Source organism: Chionomys nivalis, chromosome 2 (genome assembly GCF_950005125.1).
Source record: "Chionomys nivalis chromosome 2, mChiNiv1.1, whole genome shotgun sequence".
Classification (NCBI taxonomy): Eukaryota; Metazoa; Chordata; class Mammalia; order Rodentia; family Cricetidae; genus Chionomys; species Chionomys nivalis.
This window is the reverse complement of record NC_080087.1, coordinates 78,637,217-78,655,866: the sequence shown is the minus strand read 5'-3', so window position 1 is coordinate 78,655,866 and position 18,650 is coordinate 78,637,217. Positions and strand designations below refer to the sequence as shown.

At 46.7% G+C, this 18,650-nt stretch overlaps 1 protein-coding gene across 4 annotated transcripts; it reads left to right on the top strand.

Annotated features, from left to right (window-relative positions):
* The first annotated feature begins 1,808 nt into the window (after positions 1-1,808).
* Positions 1,809-16,777, top strand: LOC130869632 (zinc finger protein 45-like). 4 transcript variants are annotated; one of them, XM_057761938.1, is made up of 7 exons: positions 1,809-1,915; positions 3,364-3,434; positions 4,703-4,816; positions 4,927-4,987; positions 5,604-5,726; positions 7,776-7,902; positions 14,836-16,777. In XM_057761938.1, the coding sequence occupies exons 5-7, from the start codon at positions 5,712-5,714 to the stop codon at positions 16,167-16,169; spliced, it is 1,476 nt and encodes a 491-aa protein (XP_057617921.1). In that variant the 5' UTR covers positions 1,809-1,915; positions 3,364-3,434; positions 4,703-4,816; positions 4,927-4,987; positions 5,604-5,711; the 3' UTR covers positions 16,170-16,777. The 4 variants fall into 4 exon arrangements, with proteins under 4 accessions (XP_057617921.1, XP_057617919.1, XP_057617920.1 ...); XM_057761936.1 differs by having other exon boundaries at positions 5,516-5,726; XM_057761937.1 differs by having other exon boundaries at positions 1,829-1,965; positions 5,516-5,726.
* The last annotated feature ends 1,873 nt before the right edge of the window (positions 16,778-18,650 follow it).

Genomic DNA, 18,650 nt, shown 5'->3' with positions numbered 1-18,650 from the left:
GCAATCAATACAGTATGATTTGCCCAGGACTCTGGGTTTCCTTCAATAGAGATGTGTAGTTTTCAGCGTAGAGATTCTGTACATATTTTATTCAATTTATACATAAGCATCCCACATTTTTGTGCTAAATTAAATGATACAATTTTTCTAATTTCATTTCCAGTTGTTTGCTGCTCAGATGTCGAACTCCAGTGGACTGTTTTATTTTGGGTTTGTTTGCCACAACTATTCTATGGGTTTCATGGGATTTTCTCTGTGGATAATCATAGCATATGAAAACTACTCTTTTTCCCTTGCTGCTCTGTGTGCCTGTTACAGCATCTCCACTGAACCACACACATACTCCAAGATTTGATTTGGATTAAAAAAAAAAATCAAACACTGTTGACAGTGGTCCTTGGGGATAATTTTAAAAAAAGTTCATCTTGTGGATTGATAATCAGAAGATTGTGGGGGGGAGGAAAAGAGAGGGGTGTTACAGGAAATCTGTCACCAGTCAACTAGTCAACTGAAGGGAGCATTTTTCGTCCAAGAGACAGGGTTTTCATTGGGGATGGATGCGACCAAGGGGAAGGTGGCCATTTAGAGGAAGGAGCGAGCAGCGACAGGTGTAAGCAGTGGTTTGTGACTCAGTTTTGGGTCCCCATTTGTCCTTTAATATTTGTGCACGGATCTTGCCTGATAATAAATGGCAAAGCAATCGTTTATCAGAGGGGAGAGGTAGACGGAGAATTTGAATTACCAGTGTGCAGTGTTTGGAAGAGGCAGCATGGCAGGAGGTTAAGAGGTAGTGGGGTGTGTGCGTCTGTGAGGTAGTGGGTGGATCCGTCCAGATATCTAGGAGGTGTGGTGTTGGTCAAATCCTTATGTCACCCCTAGTTCTGGCTTATCACAACTTGAGGTTTTCTATAAATAAGAACTTTTCTGATATTTGAGAAGGACCATGCTTACAAAATTGGCTAGATAGAGCTAGTGACTTTAAAATAGGATTGTCTTTTCTTAGAGTCGGGGTCTCACTATGTAGCCTGGGCTGGCCTGGAACTCGATATGTAGACCAGTGGCATAATGTCCTGCTAACCTGGACAACTGAAAAACAAAACAAAACAAAACACTATAAGAACTCTTCAAAATAAAAAAAAAATACTCTTCCTTATCTGCAGGAAGTGTACATTAGGACTATATTTACAGACATTCTGTCCTGCTTATGCTTTATCCGTTTTAGTATCACATTGCACAAGTCTTTATCGGATTCCCCGGTAATTCCTTGAAGATTCATATCTCCGCAGTGGTTTGCTTTCCTCCTTCTTTCCCGCAACCAACTGTCAGGCGTGCTGTCTGGGGACTATTTACCTTTAAGACTCAGGTATATAAGGGAACGCTAGGGACAAATTACTGCCTATGAGGTGAGGACTCTTAACTTTTCCTCCAGGGTCCTGTGGGAAGTGACAACTTCAGAGGCAGCCTGGCGTCGTGTCACACGCCCCCAGCACTGGAGAGCGGGGAAGGCTGAGGCGGGAGGATTACTGTTGAGTTCAGTTCGGGTTGCATAGTGTGGACCAGTGTCTCGCAGATCAAATAAGAATATGAATTTCCGGGGAGGAGTAGGGGAATAGCTGTGTGGCACGCACACAAAGCACAGAGTAGCTACACTCGATAAAGCGAGTCGACGATCGGGTTTCCTCACCACTACAGCTCCACAGTGTCTGGCCCGCTTGTAAGTGGGCGCGCTGACGCGGTTGCTTCTAGGAATTGTAGTCCGGATTCTCCGGAGCTGGGCGCGCTTCTGCATTCTGGGAATTGTAGTTCAAGTTCTCTGCCTGTCGCCCGAGCTTCGGCTGAGCCGGGGACCGATGCGTAGCATACTGGGAAGTGTCTCCCGGTGGTTTCAGTTAGCATTCGCTCCGCAGGTCCTCCCGTGAGTCTCCTCTCTCCCGCACCTTCCTCGACTGAGCTCTAGATCTGGAGGTTTGCGGGGTCGGAGGCGGGCGGCCGTAGGGGAATCGGCTCCAGGCTGGCGGGGCGGGAGTGCAGTGAGCCGCCAGTGAGCCCCACTCCATCCCGCAGAGATCATTGCACTGACGGGGTCTCTGCGTGTGACCGGGTCATTCTCCTGCCTCAGCCTCCCCAGTACTGCGACGACATGTGTGAACCGTCACACCTTGCTTCACTGCTGTCGCCTGGAGTTGGGGAGCGAGGGCCGTGCTGACAGGGTTGTTTGGGGGATTGATGCAGCTAGTGTCACCGGGCCCTGAAGGTTCTATGACTCACACCCATAATGGAGGGAACCGGGATAGGTGGAGGAGGTACTTCTCGAGTGTCATAGACTCATAGACGGACACGTCTGTGGTTTTACACGATGTCATTTTATTGGACGATGAGAAGGTCACAAGCTATTATCAGTTTCGTTGTCTGCCACCTGCCAGGGAATCTCAATTTCACTTGGTAGTTGACCATTAATCACGGGTTCTTTTATTCCCATCTTAATAACTAATGATAAATCTCAGACCACGCATTACTCTGCACACACTTATACACACACATGTACACAGGTTACCGAGTAACTGATGAGAGGGTTAAAGATGTTTCAGCATTCAGAGAGGTTCCCTGAAGTCACATTGTTTGTACAATGAGGTTGTGTGTGTGTGTGTACACACGCACATGCAGGTGTGTGAGCCTGCATGCACTCTCACATGCTGCACTGTGCATGTGGAGGTCAGAGAACAACTCACTGAAGACTCCCAGGAACTGAACTCAGGTCACCGAGTTTGGTGACAAACACCTTTTTCCACTCATTCATTGGCACAAGGGTTTCCCCTTGCTTTAACTTTTTTTTTTTTAATTTTTTTTTTTTTAAGGCAGGGTCTCTCTAGGTAATCCTGGTTATCCTGGATTTTGCTAAGTAGACCAGGCTGGCTTCAAACTTGGAGATCTGCCTGCCTCTACCTCCTGGATGCTAGGATTAAAGGCATGTGCCACCACCTCCTGGCCCTTTAACTTTTTAATCTTCTCTGTTAGTGTAGAAATGAAAGCCTTGAACTGTTCATGTCATGTGATCCTGAGCTCTTCTTGTGAGTGTTTATTTCTCTAAGCTTTCAGATCTCTCACTGGGGGCAATTTCAGCTGTAGGGGGTGTTCCTGGACCTCCTTCAACTTCAGGGAGTGCTCCCGGACCTCCTTCAGCTGCAGGGAGTGCTCCCGGACCTCCCTTCTGTCCCCATCAATACTGGTTAACCCTGTACACCTTCCCTATACTCTTTAGAAAGGGGGAAGATTGTCTCCAGGTTGGTGGGCAGGAGGGGACGGTTTAACTGCTTTGTTGGGGATGACTGCCATGGTATTTCACGATGTTCTTCCTTTCCACAGCCTGACCTCTCAGCATGGATTGAGTGGAAGGTGAGGTCGTGATTCCTTCAGCGTGGACAGCAAAGTTCCCGGTGAGTTGATCTGGCTTCTGTTGTTTTGAGGAGTCTCTTTGTGTAGCCCTGGCTGTCCTGGAACTCCGTATATCAGCTAGGCTGGCCTCAAACTCAGAGAGTTACCCACCTCTCCTTCCAAGTGATGATATTGAAGATTATGTAACCAAGCCTGGCATATTTTTCTTATTTTAATGATGAAGGGCTTGAGGTCGGTAGGATAAATTAGGGCTTCGAGGTTGGGTTGGAACTTGTATAGCTCAGGTCTATGGCCTAGGTTCATAGCTTCCTGAATATATTCTGATCAAGGCATAGAACTGTCTGGAATTGTAACCAGAGTTTTAGAGCCAAAGTCCTTAGGAAACCCAATCGGCTAGGCTCAGTTGCCTGTCCCAGTCCGACCAAAGAGACAAGTAGTGGCAAAGAGTAGAGAAATGAGACTGAACCGTAGTGGCCGTGCTGGGACTTACGGATGAAGGGGTCCAGACGCTGTGGTACTGACCCGAACTCTAGGTTTAAGTAGGGGAGCAGGGCCTGCAAGATGGCTCAGCAGGTAAAAGTGCTTGCTGTCAAGCCTGCGACCCGTGTTCAACCCCCAGAATGTAGATGGTGGGAGGAGAGAGTCACCTCCTGCTGCAGGTTGTCTTCTGGTGGCCACACACGCGCCCTTCACACACACTCTACATCTGTGGTCCTCCATCTTCCTGATGGCGCGACCCTTTAGTACAGTTCCTCATGTTGTGGTGGCCCCCAACCATGCAATTATTATGTCACTACTTTGTAACGTAATTTTGCCACTGTTCTGAATCATAATATAGATATTTGATATTTAGGCTGTCTGGTGTGTGACCCACAGGTTGAGAACCGCTGCTCTAAAAAACTGTAATGAAATAAATAAATAAGGAAGCCTCAGGGCAGATGTGTACATAATTAAGCAGCCCTGCTGCATCTCTCTGCCTTGTTTCGGCTCAGATCCCTAAACGCGGATTGATACATCGTTAATTGCTGGCATTGCCCCAGGGGACCCCTGATTTGTTAGAGTGTCCCTTCTCTATCATAGCCAGCTGTTCCTATCTCAGAACAGCTGGTGTCACCCGGTCCATCCATAGTTAAGGTGATGGCTGGTTGGGATGGTGACTCATCGTGGTGGCTTCAGATGAGAGCGCTGATGCCAGCTTAGGTTGGCTCAGAGCAGTTCCTTCACCTCTGACCCCTCGTATCTGCCTCCGCCCTTTCTGTCAGCTCTCATTCTCTCTCTGTGTCTCCCGTCCATGTATTTTTGTCATTAGGAGCAACAGAGAGACAAAGCTTGGAATGCTGGCTGCGGGATGAAGCTGGGATTGGGGACCCCACCTGCCTCTGACCTTGTGTGTTCATAGGTGCAGTAGCTGTCATCTTTGTTGGTAAGAACGCCCTAAAATACCAGGTGCCTCACCCAAGATGCTACCCGTGTGTGTTCACCTACTCCCCATCATAACTGTAGGACCACTTTCTGTTTCTGTCCCTTCTATAGCTGAAGATGCGCACAGCAGGTTAGGTGTTGGGACCGAGGTCACACAGCAGTTTCATCGCAGGTAAGTGTGAGGAACCTTCTTGAGCAGTATGCTAGCACACATGTGCTACTTGGATAGCCCCTGATGTGCCAAACAATAGCATTCTAGATATTATAGTGACTTTTAGGATAGGGTCTCACTGTAGAATCCAGGCCAGTTTGAACTGAAAGCAATCTTCCTGCCTCAGTCTCTCCTGAGTACCAGAATTGCAGGTGTGTGACATCACACCAAGCTCTTGTTTCTGCCCAGCAAATATGATTCCTGTAGTTTGTTAATTTTAATTACGTTGATTCTAAAAATGTGCCTACGTTATTTCCCAGAGGCGGGACTTCATTCAGTTGTCTCTGTTTCCATAGTGAAGTCTTCCGTGGCTCTCCTCTTAGCTCAGTGAGTTTGCAAACTGGCATGATTTGAAAAGCTGGCCATCCGTGCACTGATTCCCAGAGCACTGGCTTGACCGCCATTCCCCACTGTCCCAATGTCAAAGTCTGACTCAGAGGCCGGGAAGGGAGTATCTGCTTGGAGCAAACAGTTGTCTCTCCTGGGCAGGTCACTCCTGGCCAGGGGCTCTCGGCTGCAGGGGCGAGTGCTGTCTGAATCAGCCTCTCTGAGGAGGGTGCTTGATTGCTATCCACAGCGTGCTGCCATGGGAGCTGGCTGGTCACACCCTGGCCAGATGTTGATGGCTCTTTTCTCTCCCGTCAATGCACCTTCCTAAGACGCAGCTGTTCGTTGGGAGAAAAGAATGACCAAGTACAAGGTGAGCTGGACTGACTGTTTCGGTTTTTTTAATTCTCTCTCTTACATTTATTGGTTTATGTGTTGTGTAGGTGTGGCTGTATACAGGTGTACGTTGCCACAGTGTGGTGTGCATGTGGAGGTCAGAGGACAGCTTTGGCTCTCTCCTTCTACCCTGTGGATCCTGGGGCTGGAATTCTGTTTCCTGGGCTTGGTGGCAAGCACCTTGACCCATGAGCTGTCCCACCAGCCCCTAAATTCTCATCTCTTTTCTCAAAAGTTCCACATATCTCCTTGCTTCTTAGGAAGTATTGAGGAGAATTGCTGACATTTGAGAAGAAGCCCTGGGATGCCAGATGTTAGTCACCCTGTGCCACTTAATTTCTATTTCCTTCTTGTCGCTTTATAATTGGATGAATAAAACAATAAAAACAAGGGCTGGAGAGATTGCTCAGTGGTTAAAAGCACCAGCTGCTCTTCCAGAGGACCCAAGTTTGGATCCCAACACCTCCATCAAGTAGCTCACAACAGCCTGTAACTCCAGCTCCCTGAGGTGTGATGCCCTCTTCTGGCCTCTGAGGACACCTGCACTCACACAGCACATACACACCCCATATACACATAAGTACAAATAATAAAGATGGTTTTTAAAAATGATAAAGATAAAATGTAAATATGATTGGATGAACAATCACAGACTAGAAAAGCCCGCGACAGCATCATTCAGGTTGTGACTCTGCTATCAAACACAAAGCTAGACAAGAATAAGAGGGAGAATATCTGCTACATGGGTGCTAACGGCTGGCAATATGGGCTAGAAATTAGCCTGGGCAGAGCACTTGCCTTGCTCGTTCAGTGCCTGGCTTTGATCCCCATCAAACACTAAGCTTAACGTGGTCAATAGAATTTTACATAGCCATAAGCTATATACTCATTAAAATAGAGGGACAGGCAAAGTGCCAAAGAGAAATGAACATGGGGCTAGGGGCCTAGCCTAATGGGCAAAGTGCTTACCTTGCATGCATGAAGCCCCAGGTTCAATCCCAGCACCACATACACCTGTCATGGTGTCACTGGTGGTCCCAGCACTCAGGAAATAGAGGCAGGAGGACTAGAGTAGTGCAGGGTCATCCTGGGCTGTATCAAATTCGAGGCCAGCCTTAGCTATAAGACCCTGTCTCAGAAGAAATAATAAAATGCATAGAGGAGAGGGGCCTGGTAGTGCACATCTTTAATCCCAGCACTTGGGAGGCAGAGGCAAGTGATCTCAGTGAGTTCGAGGCCAGCCTGGCCTACAGAGTGAGTTCCAGGACAGCCAAGGCTATACAGAGACACTCTGTCTCAACAACAACAACAACAACAAAATAAAACCCACCACCACCAACAACAAAACCACAGAGAGGAAATAAACATGGTTAGTAAACTTGTGAAAATATATTAACATTGATTTTGAGCGTGAGTGTGCTCGTGTGCTTGCCAGAGCACATGTGGAGCTCAGAGGACAACTGGCTGGAGTCAGTTCTCCCTTCCACCACGCGGCTCCCAGGACTTGAACCTGGGATGTCTGGCTTAGCAGCAAATCCCAAATTTTCTGCCTCTTGTTAGCTCAGATTTTTGTTATAGGTTCAATATTGTCTATGGCATGAAGAACCAAGGGTCTTTATATTCATTTGAGGGAAAGAATATGATAGCCAATAAAGTTGAAAAGGAAGTCAGCCTCATACACTGTAATTTTAAAGTGAAATATTTGTTAATGTTGCAGTTTTAATGCATAAGAAAATGGACAATTGAGCTCCGTATAAAAAGTGGTCTTTTTGTTTGTTTTATGTGTTTGAGACAGGGTTCTATCCTGTCCTGGAACTCAGTATGGCTTCCAACTGACAAGTCACCCTCCTGTCTCAGCCTCCCATGTACTGGCATGGGACACTGTACCCCACACCCAGTGTCTGTGGGGCTGCGGGTGGGACCCAGGGTTTTGTGGATGCCAGGCAGGTACTCCATGCCTGTGCCCCATCCCAGCCTCAGCTACCCTTTGTCGCAAGATTTAGGGGACATGTGTTTGGTGTTGTAGGAGGCAGTGACATTCAAGGATGTGGCTGTGGTCTTCAGCGAGGAGGAGCTGGGGATGCTGGATGCTACCCAGAGGAAGCTGTACCGTGATGTGATGCAGGAGACCTTCAGGACGCTGCTCTCAGTGGGTGAGGATGGTTGTGTAGCAGATGGTGGCTCCCACAACATCTCTGTGGCCCTGGCTGTGCCTGCAGCTCTTGAAGGGGTCTCAAGATCTTGAATCATTGTGAGATACAGAGCTGGATTTTTCCAGTGTTTCTCCCCTGGCTAATAATTTGTGTGTTTTGTACATGGAGCACAGGAGGGCAGTGGGATGCTGTGTTTTTGTGCCTTCTCTAATTTTATTCACCGCCACACATGGAACGAATAGATGAACATGTTTTTTTAACATTAAAAGTTTTCACTTTGTGGGGCTGGAGAGATGTCTCAGGGTTAAGAGCCTGGCTGCTCCTGCAGAGAACCTGGGTTTGGTTCCCAGCACCCACGTGGCTGCTCACAATCACCTGTACCTCCAGTCTCATGGAGATCCAACTTCTTTGTCTCACCCCTACAGACCCTAGACATGCACATAGTGCACAGACATACACGCAGGCAAAAGATTTATACATGTAAAATAAATAAATCATAAATTAAAAAGTTTACTTTGTGTGCATGTTTGTATGTATGTGGGTGCACACGTGCTATAGCATATGTATGAAGGTCAGAGGGCAACTTGGGGAGTTGATTCTCCTCAGGTCTTCAGGCTTGGCAGCAGGTGCCTTTCCCCTCAAAGTTGTCTTGCTGGCCCCTTATGAGCAACCTTTAATGAAATAAAAAATAGAGTAGAAAAGCCAAATGTGGTGCCACATACCTTTGATCCTAGCAATCTTGAGGCAGAGGTGGACAGATCTCTGTGAGTTCGAGGCCAGCGTGGTCTACATAGTGAGTTCCAGAATAGCCTGGAACTTTGAGATCCTTTCTCAAAAAAATAAGAAATGGGGGTGGAGGGTAGGGATAATCAGAGCCCTTGGTGGTAAGTTCTCATTGCAGCAAAAACTATAGCCTGTTACCAAAAATGTGTGAGACTGTAAAGGGAAACATGCGCATGTGTGTGTGTGTGCGTGTGTGCGCACGCGTGTGTACATGTGTGTGTGCGCGTGTGCGCGTGTGTGCATGTGCGTGCGTGTGTGCGCGCATGTGTGCATGTGTGTGTGTGTGTGCGCGCGTGTGTGCGCGCAATCACTCTGCCAGGAAGATGTAATCCTAATACTGTTCCCACTTTTTATCTGGGCAAGGGCTCCCTACCATGGCCAGGCTGGCCTTGCACTCACAGTTTTCCAGACAGGCTTTGAACCTAAAACTCTCATGCCTTAGCCTCCCAAATGCTGGGATTACAGGCTAGCGCCACCCATCCTGGTAGAAAGGGAAACTTTTAAATAATTTATGCTATTGTCTGCATCTTTTGTGTCTTTTACACAAAAATGTATTTCTTTTGTTATGATACAACTAGAATATTGGAAAGCAGGGCAGAAGGCCAGAGGATCACTTTGAGTTTGAGACTAGCCTGGGGCATAGAGTGAAACTGTTGTCTCCAAAAGTGATTTTTTTTAGGTCATTTTCTTCTGCTTCATCTATATTTGATTGTTCAAGTCTTGCTGTTGTAGGGCCACTAGTTTTTATTGGTGTCATGTTACCTTTTGTGGTGTTAAGTGTGTTCTTACCCATCTTTTCCTCTGATTGGTGTAGTTGGCGATGTCTGTGTCTCTGGTCATCAATCTTCCAGGTGCCAGTGAATCCAAGGCTCAGATGGTTGGTTGCTCCTCGTGGTGCAGTCAGGGCCATGGTTCCAGTAACCCCGGAGGTCACTCTGTGTTCCTGGAGGTCTCTCAGCGCTCCCTGGGGTCACTCTGCAGTACTGGGGATCACTGGGGCCTGCTCCCACAGTGGCTGCTTGCTTGGATCTGCTTCTGCTGAGGTTGCTGCCTTGGGCCTGATCCAGCAGAGGTCACTGGTTCATGCCCAGTCCCGCAAAGGTCTCTGGCTTGGGCCTGCTCCCTCAGCAATGTCTCCCTTGTACCTGCTCCTGTGGAGGTTGTTAGTAATTCTATTCTTTTTTTTAAATCTCTCTCTCTCTTTCTTTCTTTCTTTCTTTCTTTCTTTCTTTCTTTCTTTCTTTCTTTCTTTCTTTCTTTCTTTCTTCTATACAATATTCTGTCTCTGTGTATGTCTGCAGGCCAGAAGAGGGCACCAGACCTCATTACAGATAGGTGGTTGTGAGCCACCATGTGGTTGCCGGGAATTGAACTCAGGACCTTTGGAAGAGCAGGCAATGCTCTTAACCACTGAGCCATCTCTCCAGCCCAGTAATTCTATTCTTTATAAGTCACCAAGTCTCAGGTATTTTATAAGAGCAGCTAGAGGTGTCCAAACTTCAGACACTGTGAAACAACATTGCTATCTACAAATACGTTGGGCCATATTCACCCTCCATAGGCTGTGCACAACTGTCCTAAGGCAGGACATCCCAGCGATAACTGATTACAATGTAAAGGTGCTGGTCTAAAAGAAACATCAAAGAGTTTGCCATAGTAGCATCAGTTGCTATGTAGATTGCCGGGGGTGGGTGCTCAGCAAGGAGAATGTCTGCTGTCTGCGGTGGAGGAAGATGGCAGAAGGCTGCGAGTCTCAGCTCTCTCATCTGTAAAGAAATGGTAGTGATGTTAGCGCTGCAAGATGGGGGAAGTGGGAATAAACAGAACAGTGAAGGTAAAAGTCCTGAGGACAGTGCCTCTACCAAGCCCAGACCGAAGGGACAGTCCTGACTCCATGAAACTGTTGTCTCAAAAACGAAAACAGAGCAAATCAGCAAGTCTGGAAAATGCATACTGATGTGGTGTGTGTGTGGAATGTGTGTGGTTTATGTGGTATGTGTGTGTATCGTATGTGGTATGTGTGCGTGTTGTATGTGGTGTGTGTGGTATATGTGGTATGTGTGTGTAGTGTATATGGTGTATATGGTATGTGAGTGTGGTATATGTGGTATGTGTGTGTGTGGTGTATGTGGTATGTGTGTGTGTATAGTATCTATTTATATGTATATATGAAGTGTGGGTGTGTATGTGCATGTACTTGTGTACCACAATACACTTATGGGAGTTAGAGGACAATTTGTGGGTGTCACTACAAAACACCACACACCCACACCATGCACACTACACGCACAGAACTTGATAGGATGTCTTATTCTAATTTTCTAGGTGCCTTTGCAGATAGATAGGTGGGTAGGTAGGTGGTAGATGGATGCTAATGTTCATTATCTGAGCACTGTAGTCTCCAGCTGCTGTAACAAAGCATTGTAGGCATAAACCCTGGGTTTAGGTCTCAGCACTACAAAACAATAATAACAACAACAATATAAACCCTGGGCATAAGTGGTTTATAAACAACTGAAACCTGGTCTGGAGAAATGAGCTCCTTCTACTCTTTCAGAGGACTTGAGTCTGGTCCTTACCCACGTCATGTGGCCCACGTGTGTAACGCCAGAAACTGCATGACCTGATGGCCTCCCTGATGTCGTTTCCTTGGGGTTGGGGTTTCAGGCACCTTAGAGCACGTGTCTTTCCCTGTGACCTTCCCATGGCATTTGTAGTGATTCACACTCCGTGGGGGGTGGGGGCTTTCCAGTTCATTATGGCAGTGCTGAGGATGGACCCAAGACCTTGTACATACTGGGCAAGGCTGCTGCCACCGAGCGGCATCCCAGGCTTTTAAAAGGCCTCTTCTTAGTCAGGACCCTAGAAGTGACCTCTGCCTTTCACGTGAGGACAGAAGCAGCTTTAGAAGTAGTAGCAGAAACACGTAGCCTTCAAGTTCGTCTTTGTTTCACGGCCACCTTCCTAGAAGACTCGGGGAAGAATATTGCCTGTTGTTTAGTCTTATTGAAAAATACTGTATGTACGGCCCTGTCTTTGTTGTCTACAGAAACAAGTAAATGCCATAGAAGAAATCTACTAGCCATAGTGAGACCTTGTAGGGGTGGGGAGGAACACAGTTTTACTAAACAACACACGTTAGGGAAGGTGGCGCTCAGTTTAAATCAGGGGCCATTTGATGCCATTTACAGCGAGAAACAGACCCTGACAGGAAGGAACTAATTGTCCTCCCCAGCTCTGGGACACGTCCTAGATGACACAAGAATGCCACATTCAGAAACGATCATGTGCAGCATGTGTGCAGAAATGCAGGCTGTGTGCTCGTAGAACTCAGGATGTACCCGTTTTTTCCAGGGATGTGCCAACACTGCAGAATTTTTCACCTAAGCAATTCGGCTGTTTGACTGAAGAATCATTACATCCCGTACATTTTTTTTTTTTTGGTTTATGTGTGTATTAAGTAATATTTTTTTCCCTTGAGATAGGATCTCACTATTTAGCCCTGGCCGACCTAGAACTTGCTAAATACTAGTCTGGCCTCGAATTCGCAGAGATCCGCCTGTCACTGTCTCCTGAGTGAAGAAAAACATCTTAAGGCCTGGGTGTTAGCAGTACTGATGTGCTTAGCACACACAAGACCTTGTATTTATTGCTCAGATTGCCTAAAATTAAGTCTCTCTTTCTCTCTCATGCACGCATGCACGCACTCACACCACACACCACATAATATAAAACACCTAGGGGTTTTTATATTATTATTTTATTTATTATTTTGTAGTGCTGAGACCTAAACCCAGGGTTTATGCCTATAATATTTTGTTACAGCAGCTGGAGACTACAGTGATCAGATAATGAACTTTAACTATCTATCTATCTATCTATCTATCTATCTATCTATCTATCTATCTATCTATCTACCTATTTACCTACCTACCTACCTACCTACCTACCTACCTACCTACCTACCTATCTATCTTTCTCATCTATCTATCTATCTATCTATCTATCTATCTATCTATCTATCTATCTATCTATCTATCTACCTACCTACCTACCTACCTACCTACCTACCTACCTACCTACCTATCTATCTATCTATCTATCTATCTATCTATCTATCTATCTACCTATTTATCTACCTACCTACCTACCTACCTACCTATCTTCCTCATCTATCTATCTATCTATCTATCTATCTATCTATCTATCTATCTATCTATCTATCTATCTATCATCTCCTTTCCTATCTTTCTATTTCCCTAAGGCAGTACTGAGCACATGTGTGTGTATAGATATTTGTGAATGAATACAGCCTGAGGAATTTCGACAACAGTACCTTTCCAGCACACAGAACACCTCTGAAATATTCCAGTTCTGTCAGTGCTCACCACCAGCCACTGAGCGTAAGTCCTGGGGCCCCAACCCTTCGTGTGGAGCCCAGCGGTGTGGCCGGCAGGACTGTTTCCTGGCACCCATCATTTCTACTGTTTGTTTTCTGACACGGTGTTTTTCCTGAGTCTACTGATTTCTTTTTTAATAACACTTTTAAAAGTGTTTTTTTTTAAACACACAGGGAGAGAGAATGAAGTTTCAGAACTAACCCATGGAGTCCCAGGGTCCATTTCTGGAGCATGATTTGTCCTCTGTCCTTTCTGGGCTCCTCTGGACGTGCCTCTGTGGTCACCCTGCTAACACTGGAGTGACCTTCCGGTGAAGCAGGCAGGGTAGCCATCAGGCTAAGGGCTCTCTGTGAGTAGAAGGCTAGCCTGATCTACTACCAAGTTCCAGGCCAATAAGGAACACCACTGATACCTGTGCTTTAGTACTGACACAAGTCACATGCTAACCAAGACCCTGCTTTCGTACTGACGAAGGTCACCTGCTAACTCCCTGTCTGTATAACAAAACAGTTGGCCATGCAATAGGTAGAACTGTGTGGAGTTTGTTTTCCAACCTCCCACAAAGAGGACACAATGTTTCGGTTAAAAAAAATTCTCAGGAGCACAGTATTTTTTTTAACGTTTCTTTTGAAGCTCAGCTTTAAGGTTTGTTTGTATGAAGTATGTTTATGTGTGAGAGTGTGTGCACCTGAGGCCAGCGCCCTCGGAGCTGGAGTTACAAGCGGCTGTGCTGCCTCAAGTCAGTGCTGGGAATCGAAGAACACGCTTAGCTGTCAGTCATCTCTCCAGCTCCTCGAAGGTCATTAAAAAATGTTTTATTAATGTGCTTGGTTGTTTTTTGTGTATCTGTGCACCAGGTACATGCAGTATCCTGTAAGGCCAGCAGAGGGCATCAGATTCCCCTGGCTGTGAGCAGCCTTGTAGGTGGAAGGAATCAAACCCAGGTCCTCTGGAAAAGCAGCCAGTGCTCTTAACCCCTGAGCCATCTCTCCAAGCTCCTAAAGGTCATTAAAAAAAATAAAGACAACTTTAGAAAAAAATTAAAGGACATTGTGCCATGTTCCACCACTCCGCATATACATTTCCCCCTCATATTTCTGCAACCAAAGGGGGGTGAAATATCAGTTTAAAGGGATACTAATCATGTAAATATTAATTTAATTTTTTTATGTGTGTATACATGGCTTGCTAGCATGTATGTCTGTGCACCAAATGCATGCTTACTACCAGCAGAGGTCAGAACATGGCATCAGATCTGGGCCTGGAGTTAGATGGTTGTGAGCTGCCATGTGGGTGCTGGGAACTGAGCTCAGGTCCTCTGGAAGAACAGCCAGGACTCTTATCCATTGAGCCATCTCTCCAGTTGATGTAAGTCTTTAGTGGCAGCTAAATTTTTCTCATTTTCCCAATAACTTAAAGATCTGCCTGCCTCTGCCTCCCAAAAGCTGGGATTAAAAGTGTGCATCACCATGTTCAGGGAAAAAAAAAAAACTGTTTTTTTGTTTGTTTGTTTTCTGATGGGAATCCTTTCCTTGCTCCAGCGAGAACAGAGTGTCAACTTGTCACTCCCCTGTGATGCTCTCTAGTGCCCCTGGCTTCTAGGGTGTGGAGGTGAGATGGCAGATACAGGATGTTAAATGGAAGGGGACCAGTGAAGCCTTAGGCTGAGGTCTTAACTATATAACTCCGGCTCCAGTCAACAGAGCATCCACACGCCCTGCCTCTCTCTGAACTCTCTTTATGCTTTTAGGAGCCAGGAATCTAAATGAGATGGAGTTGCTTCAGGAGGTAGGATGGAGGTACCTGCCGCACGAGGAGCTTTTCTGCTCACGAATCTGGCACCAAGTTACAAGGGAGTTAACCCAGGGTCGAGACTGCATGGGGAACGCTGGAGAAACGGGCTCTCCGTTGGGGAAACAGGATGGTGTCCAGAGTGAAGAAGCCGGCTTCAGTAAACATTCTGGTCGGAATTCGCGGCTTCAGCTCCACTGTGGAATGAATGGTGGTGAAGATCCTTCTAAAAAGGGGGTGAATGGGGAAGACGCTAGCTGGGACTGTCATCTAGGGGTGAATGGGCAAACCCACGTGGGAGAGAGGCGGTACAAATGTGAGAAGTGTGGCTACTCCTTCTGCCGCCTGTCGGGTCTTCAAGCTCACCAAGTACGGCACACGGGAGAGAAGCCGTACAAATGTGAGGAGTGTGGGAAGGGCTTCACCCGGGCCTCGACGCTTCTGGACCATCAGCGAGGCCACACTGGAAACAAGCCCTATCAGTGTGATGCTTGTTGGAAGAGCTTCTGTCACAGCTCAGAATTTAACAATCACGTGAGAGTCCACACGGGCGAAAAGCCCTACATATGTGAGGAGTGTGGCAAAGGCTTCAGCCAGGCCTCGCACCTTCTGGCCCACCAGAGAGGCCACACTGGCGAGAAACCCTACAAATGTAGCACGTGTGGGAAGGGCTTCAGTCGGAGTTCAGATCTGAATGTTCACTGTAGAATCCATACCGGAGAGAAACCCTACAAATGCGAGACGTGTGGCAAAGCCTTTAGTCGCGTCTCAATTCTCCAAGTCCACCAGAGAGTTCACAGCGAAGAGAAACCGTACCAGTGTGCAGAGTGTGGGAAGGGCTTCACGGTAGAGTCACACCTCCAAGCCCACCAGAGGTCCCACACCGGAGAAAGACCCTATCAGTGCGAGGAGTGCGGGAAAGGCTTCTGTCGGGCCTCCAATTTTCTAGCTCATCGCGGAGTCCACACAGGAGAAAAACCGTACCAATGCCACGTGTGTGGCAAACGCTTCCGGCAGAGGTCCTACCTCCATGACCACCACAGGATCCACACTGGCGAGAAACCGTACAAGTGCGAGGCGTGTGGGAAAGGCTTCAGCTGGAGCTCCTACCTCAAAGCCCACCAGAGGGTTCACACTGGAGAGAAACCGTACAAGTGCGAGGCCTGCGGGAAAGGCTTCAGCTGGAGCTCGAGCCTCGTGATTCACCAGCGAGTCCATGCTGACGATGAGAGTCACAGGGATTTCCCTGCACCAGAGGAACCCCCAGGAAACACACTCTATAAGGTTTTATGATCTGCGACATTAACCGCAGAAAGGTTGAGTGTCATCAGGAGGTTTCTGAGTATCCTAGGACAGAAGGGACCAGGTCTGTTTGACAGGAGCAACATTTCTTAAGCAGCTGGTTGCCACCCCGCGTGGGGTTGCAGAACCGAATGTGGTGGCCACAAGGTATTTAAAACACTACAAGCTTTCTACAGACCCAGTGGCCAAAACCTCAGAATTCAACAGCTAATAAGTCTGAGGGGCTTCTGGCAGCTCGTACTCACAGTGCGAGCCCTGGCACCCCACTGTCACCACACACAGTGCCCAGAGGCTGCTTGAAGTCCCTCTGCTCAGGGCCGACATTGCTATGAATCACAGTGCTTTCTACTGTGCGCACGTTTTCTGCTCGCACAGAAGCATAATCGTTCACTTACACTGTTTTCCTCTTCTCACTCCTCGCACGTCAGTGTCAGACGAGTTTAGCTGCAGATTGTGCTGGGTCCCAGTCAGCGTGGTTTTAAACAGCCCCGTAGCTCCTCTTAACAGAAGGTGGTCCACTGCTTTCACCGTTAATAAAGTATCACTTATTGAAACTGTTCTGAAATACATTTCTTCCTGATTAACAATAAATATTTGAGATGTCTACCTACATTGTGTGCCTCTGTATGCAAGCAATGCCCGAGACACCTCCTGCCTTCAGTAACTCTTAAGTCAGCTTTGAGAAGAGCCGTCATTTGAAATTTTTTATTCAATCTATCTCTGAATAAAGTTTCTGTAAAATTGTTCCTAGGAGGCCTGAAGGACATTCTAGTTATACACACAGGCCAGTTTCCCAACCCCGTGGAGCCTGTGTACCAATGTCTATCAAATTGAAGGGCTTTGTACATTGGTGGCTTCAGCAATCAGGGGATTGTGGCCAGCGTTTCGGCACGCTTGTCCTTCACTGAAATATCTTTGTAGGTCGTCACACATGCACAGACCTCAGTTTCATTGCTTCCTGAATTTTGACAAGTTTCTACACTTCTGTGGCCATCATCATCAGCTGTGTGTTTCTAGTCAACAGAAATGTGCCCGTGGCATTCCCAGTCAGCCCCACCTTCAGTCCAACAAGCTTTCCGGCTTCTGAGCTGCAGATGCAAATCACAGCTGTTCTCAGGGCTCATATAGGTGCAGGGTGTTGAGGTAGAGTCTGACCTCTAGATTTATTCAGAAAATATTTGACAAAACTCAGCATTCATTCAAGATTAAAAAATACACAGTGAGGTAAGAGGTAAATATGGAGTTTCAATAAAATGATTTTAGTGGAAATATAGACAGTAAGGCTGACTTTGTTATTTCATGCTAGACTTGGCAGATGTTTGCTGTGGGGTGGCTCCCACCTAGATATCCAAGTTTAGCATCCTCGCTGAATTCTTCTCCCTCTTTTACCCTTGACGATTTCTGTATTGTTCATTTTTCCACAAAAATGTCATAAACGGAACCCTATCCTGTGGACCTGTTGATTTAGAACCCTAATCCTGTGGACCTGTTGATCTAGAACCCTAATCCTGTGGACCTGTTGATCTAGAACCCCAATCCGGTGTGGCCCGTTGATCTAGAACCCTAATCCTGTGTGGCCCGTTGATCTAGAACCCTATCCTGTGTGGCCTGCTGATCTAGCTTCTTTCACTTGTATAATTATTATTTTTTTCTTTCCGAGACAGGGTTCTTTGTGTAACAGTCCTGGCTGTGATGGCGGAAGATACAAAACAATCCCACACTAGTTCAGACTTACATATAATAAGGGGTTATTTATTTAGGGGAGACTCACAAATCACTATCCTAGATCACAGTCCTCTGCATGAACAGGGAAGAGGAACAGAGTCTAGCAGCCAGAAGTGAGAGCTGGAAGCAAGAGAGCCAGCGCAGGCTTTACAGCTGCATTTATAGTCTAAGGGACCACATCCAAGTAGGTTGGTATTTTAAAAGCTGTTGGTTGAAGGAGCAGAAGGAGCTTCCACAGTACTAGCTGTGCTGGAACTAACTCTGTAGACCAGGCTGGGCTTGAACTCACAGAGTGCTGGGATTAAAGGCGTGCGCCACCACCACCCAGCTACTTGTATAATTCTTTAATTCATCCATTTTGTGTGGATTCCAGGGGAGGAGTGTTTACTAGGGATTGAACCCATGGCTCCATACATAAGCAAGTGTTTTACCACAGCCTTCAGTCTCTAGGCCTTGGACATTCCTTTTCATTGCTGAATAGACCACATTTGTTTGGGTTTGCTAATGGGGGTGGACAACTATAAACAATTGAAAACCATTTCCTTATCAACTTAGGATTCCCTTTGCCTTCATTCAGACCTAAGATTATTCTATGTTGATGAATGGTGTGAATGGTGAGAAACATATTTAACATGGCGCAAACTATAGCTTTTGAGCACAGCTGTCCATTCTGCATCCTCACCATCAGTGTGGGACAGTTAGGTTCTGCTCATCAACACTTGGGATGCTAACATTTTCTTTTGTTTT

Bases quoted from the DNA above. Each gene is read 5' to 3' on its own strand.
- LOC130869632 (XM_057761938.1), top strand. The intron at 7,903-14,835 runs GTGAGGATGGTT...TTATGCTTTTAG, and splicing joins CAGGACGCTGCTCTCAGTGG to GAGCCAGGAATCTAAATGAG.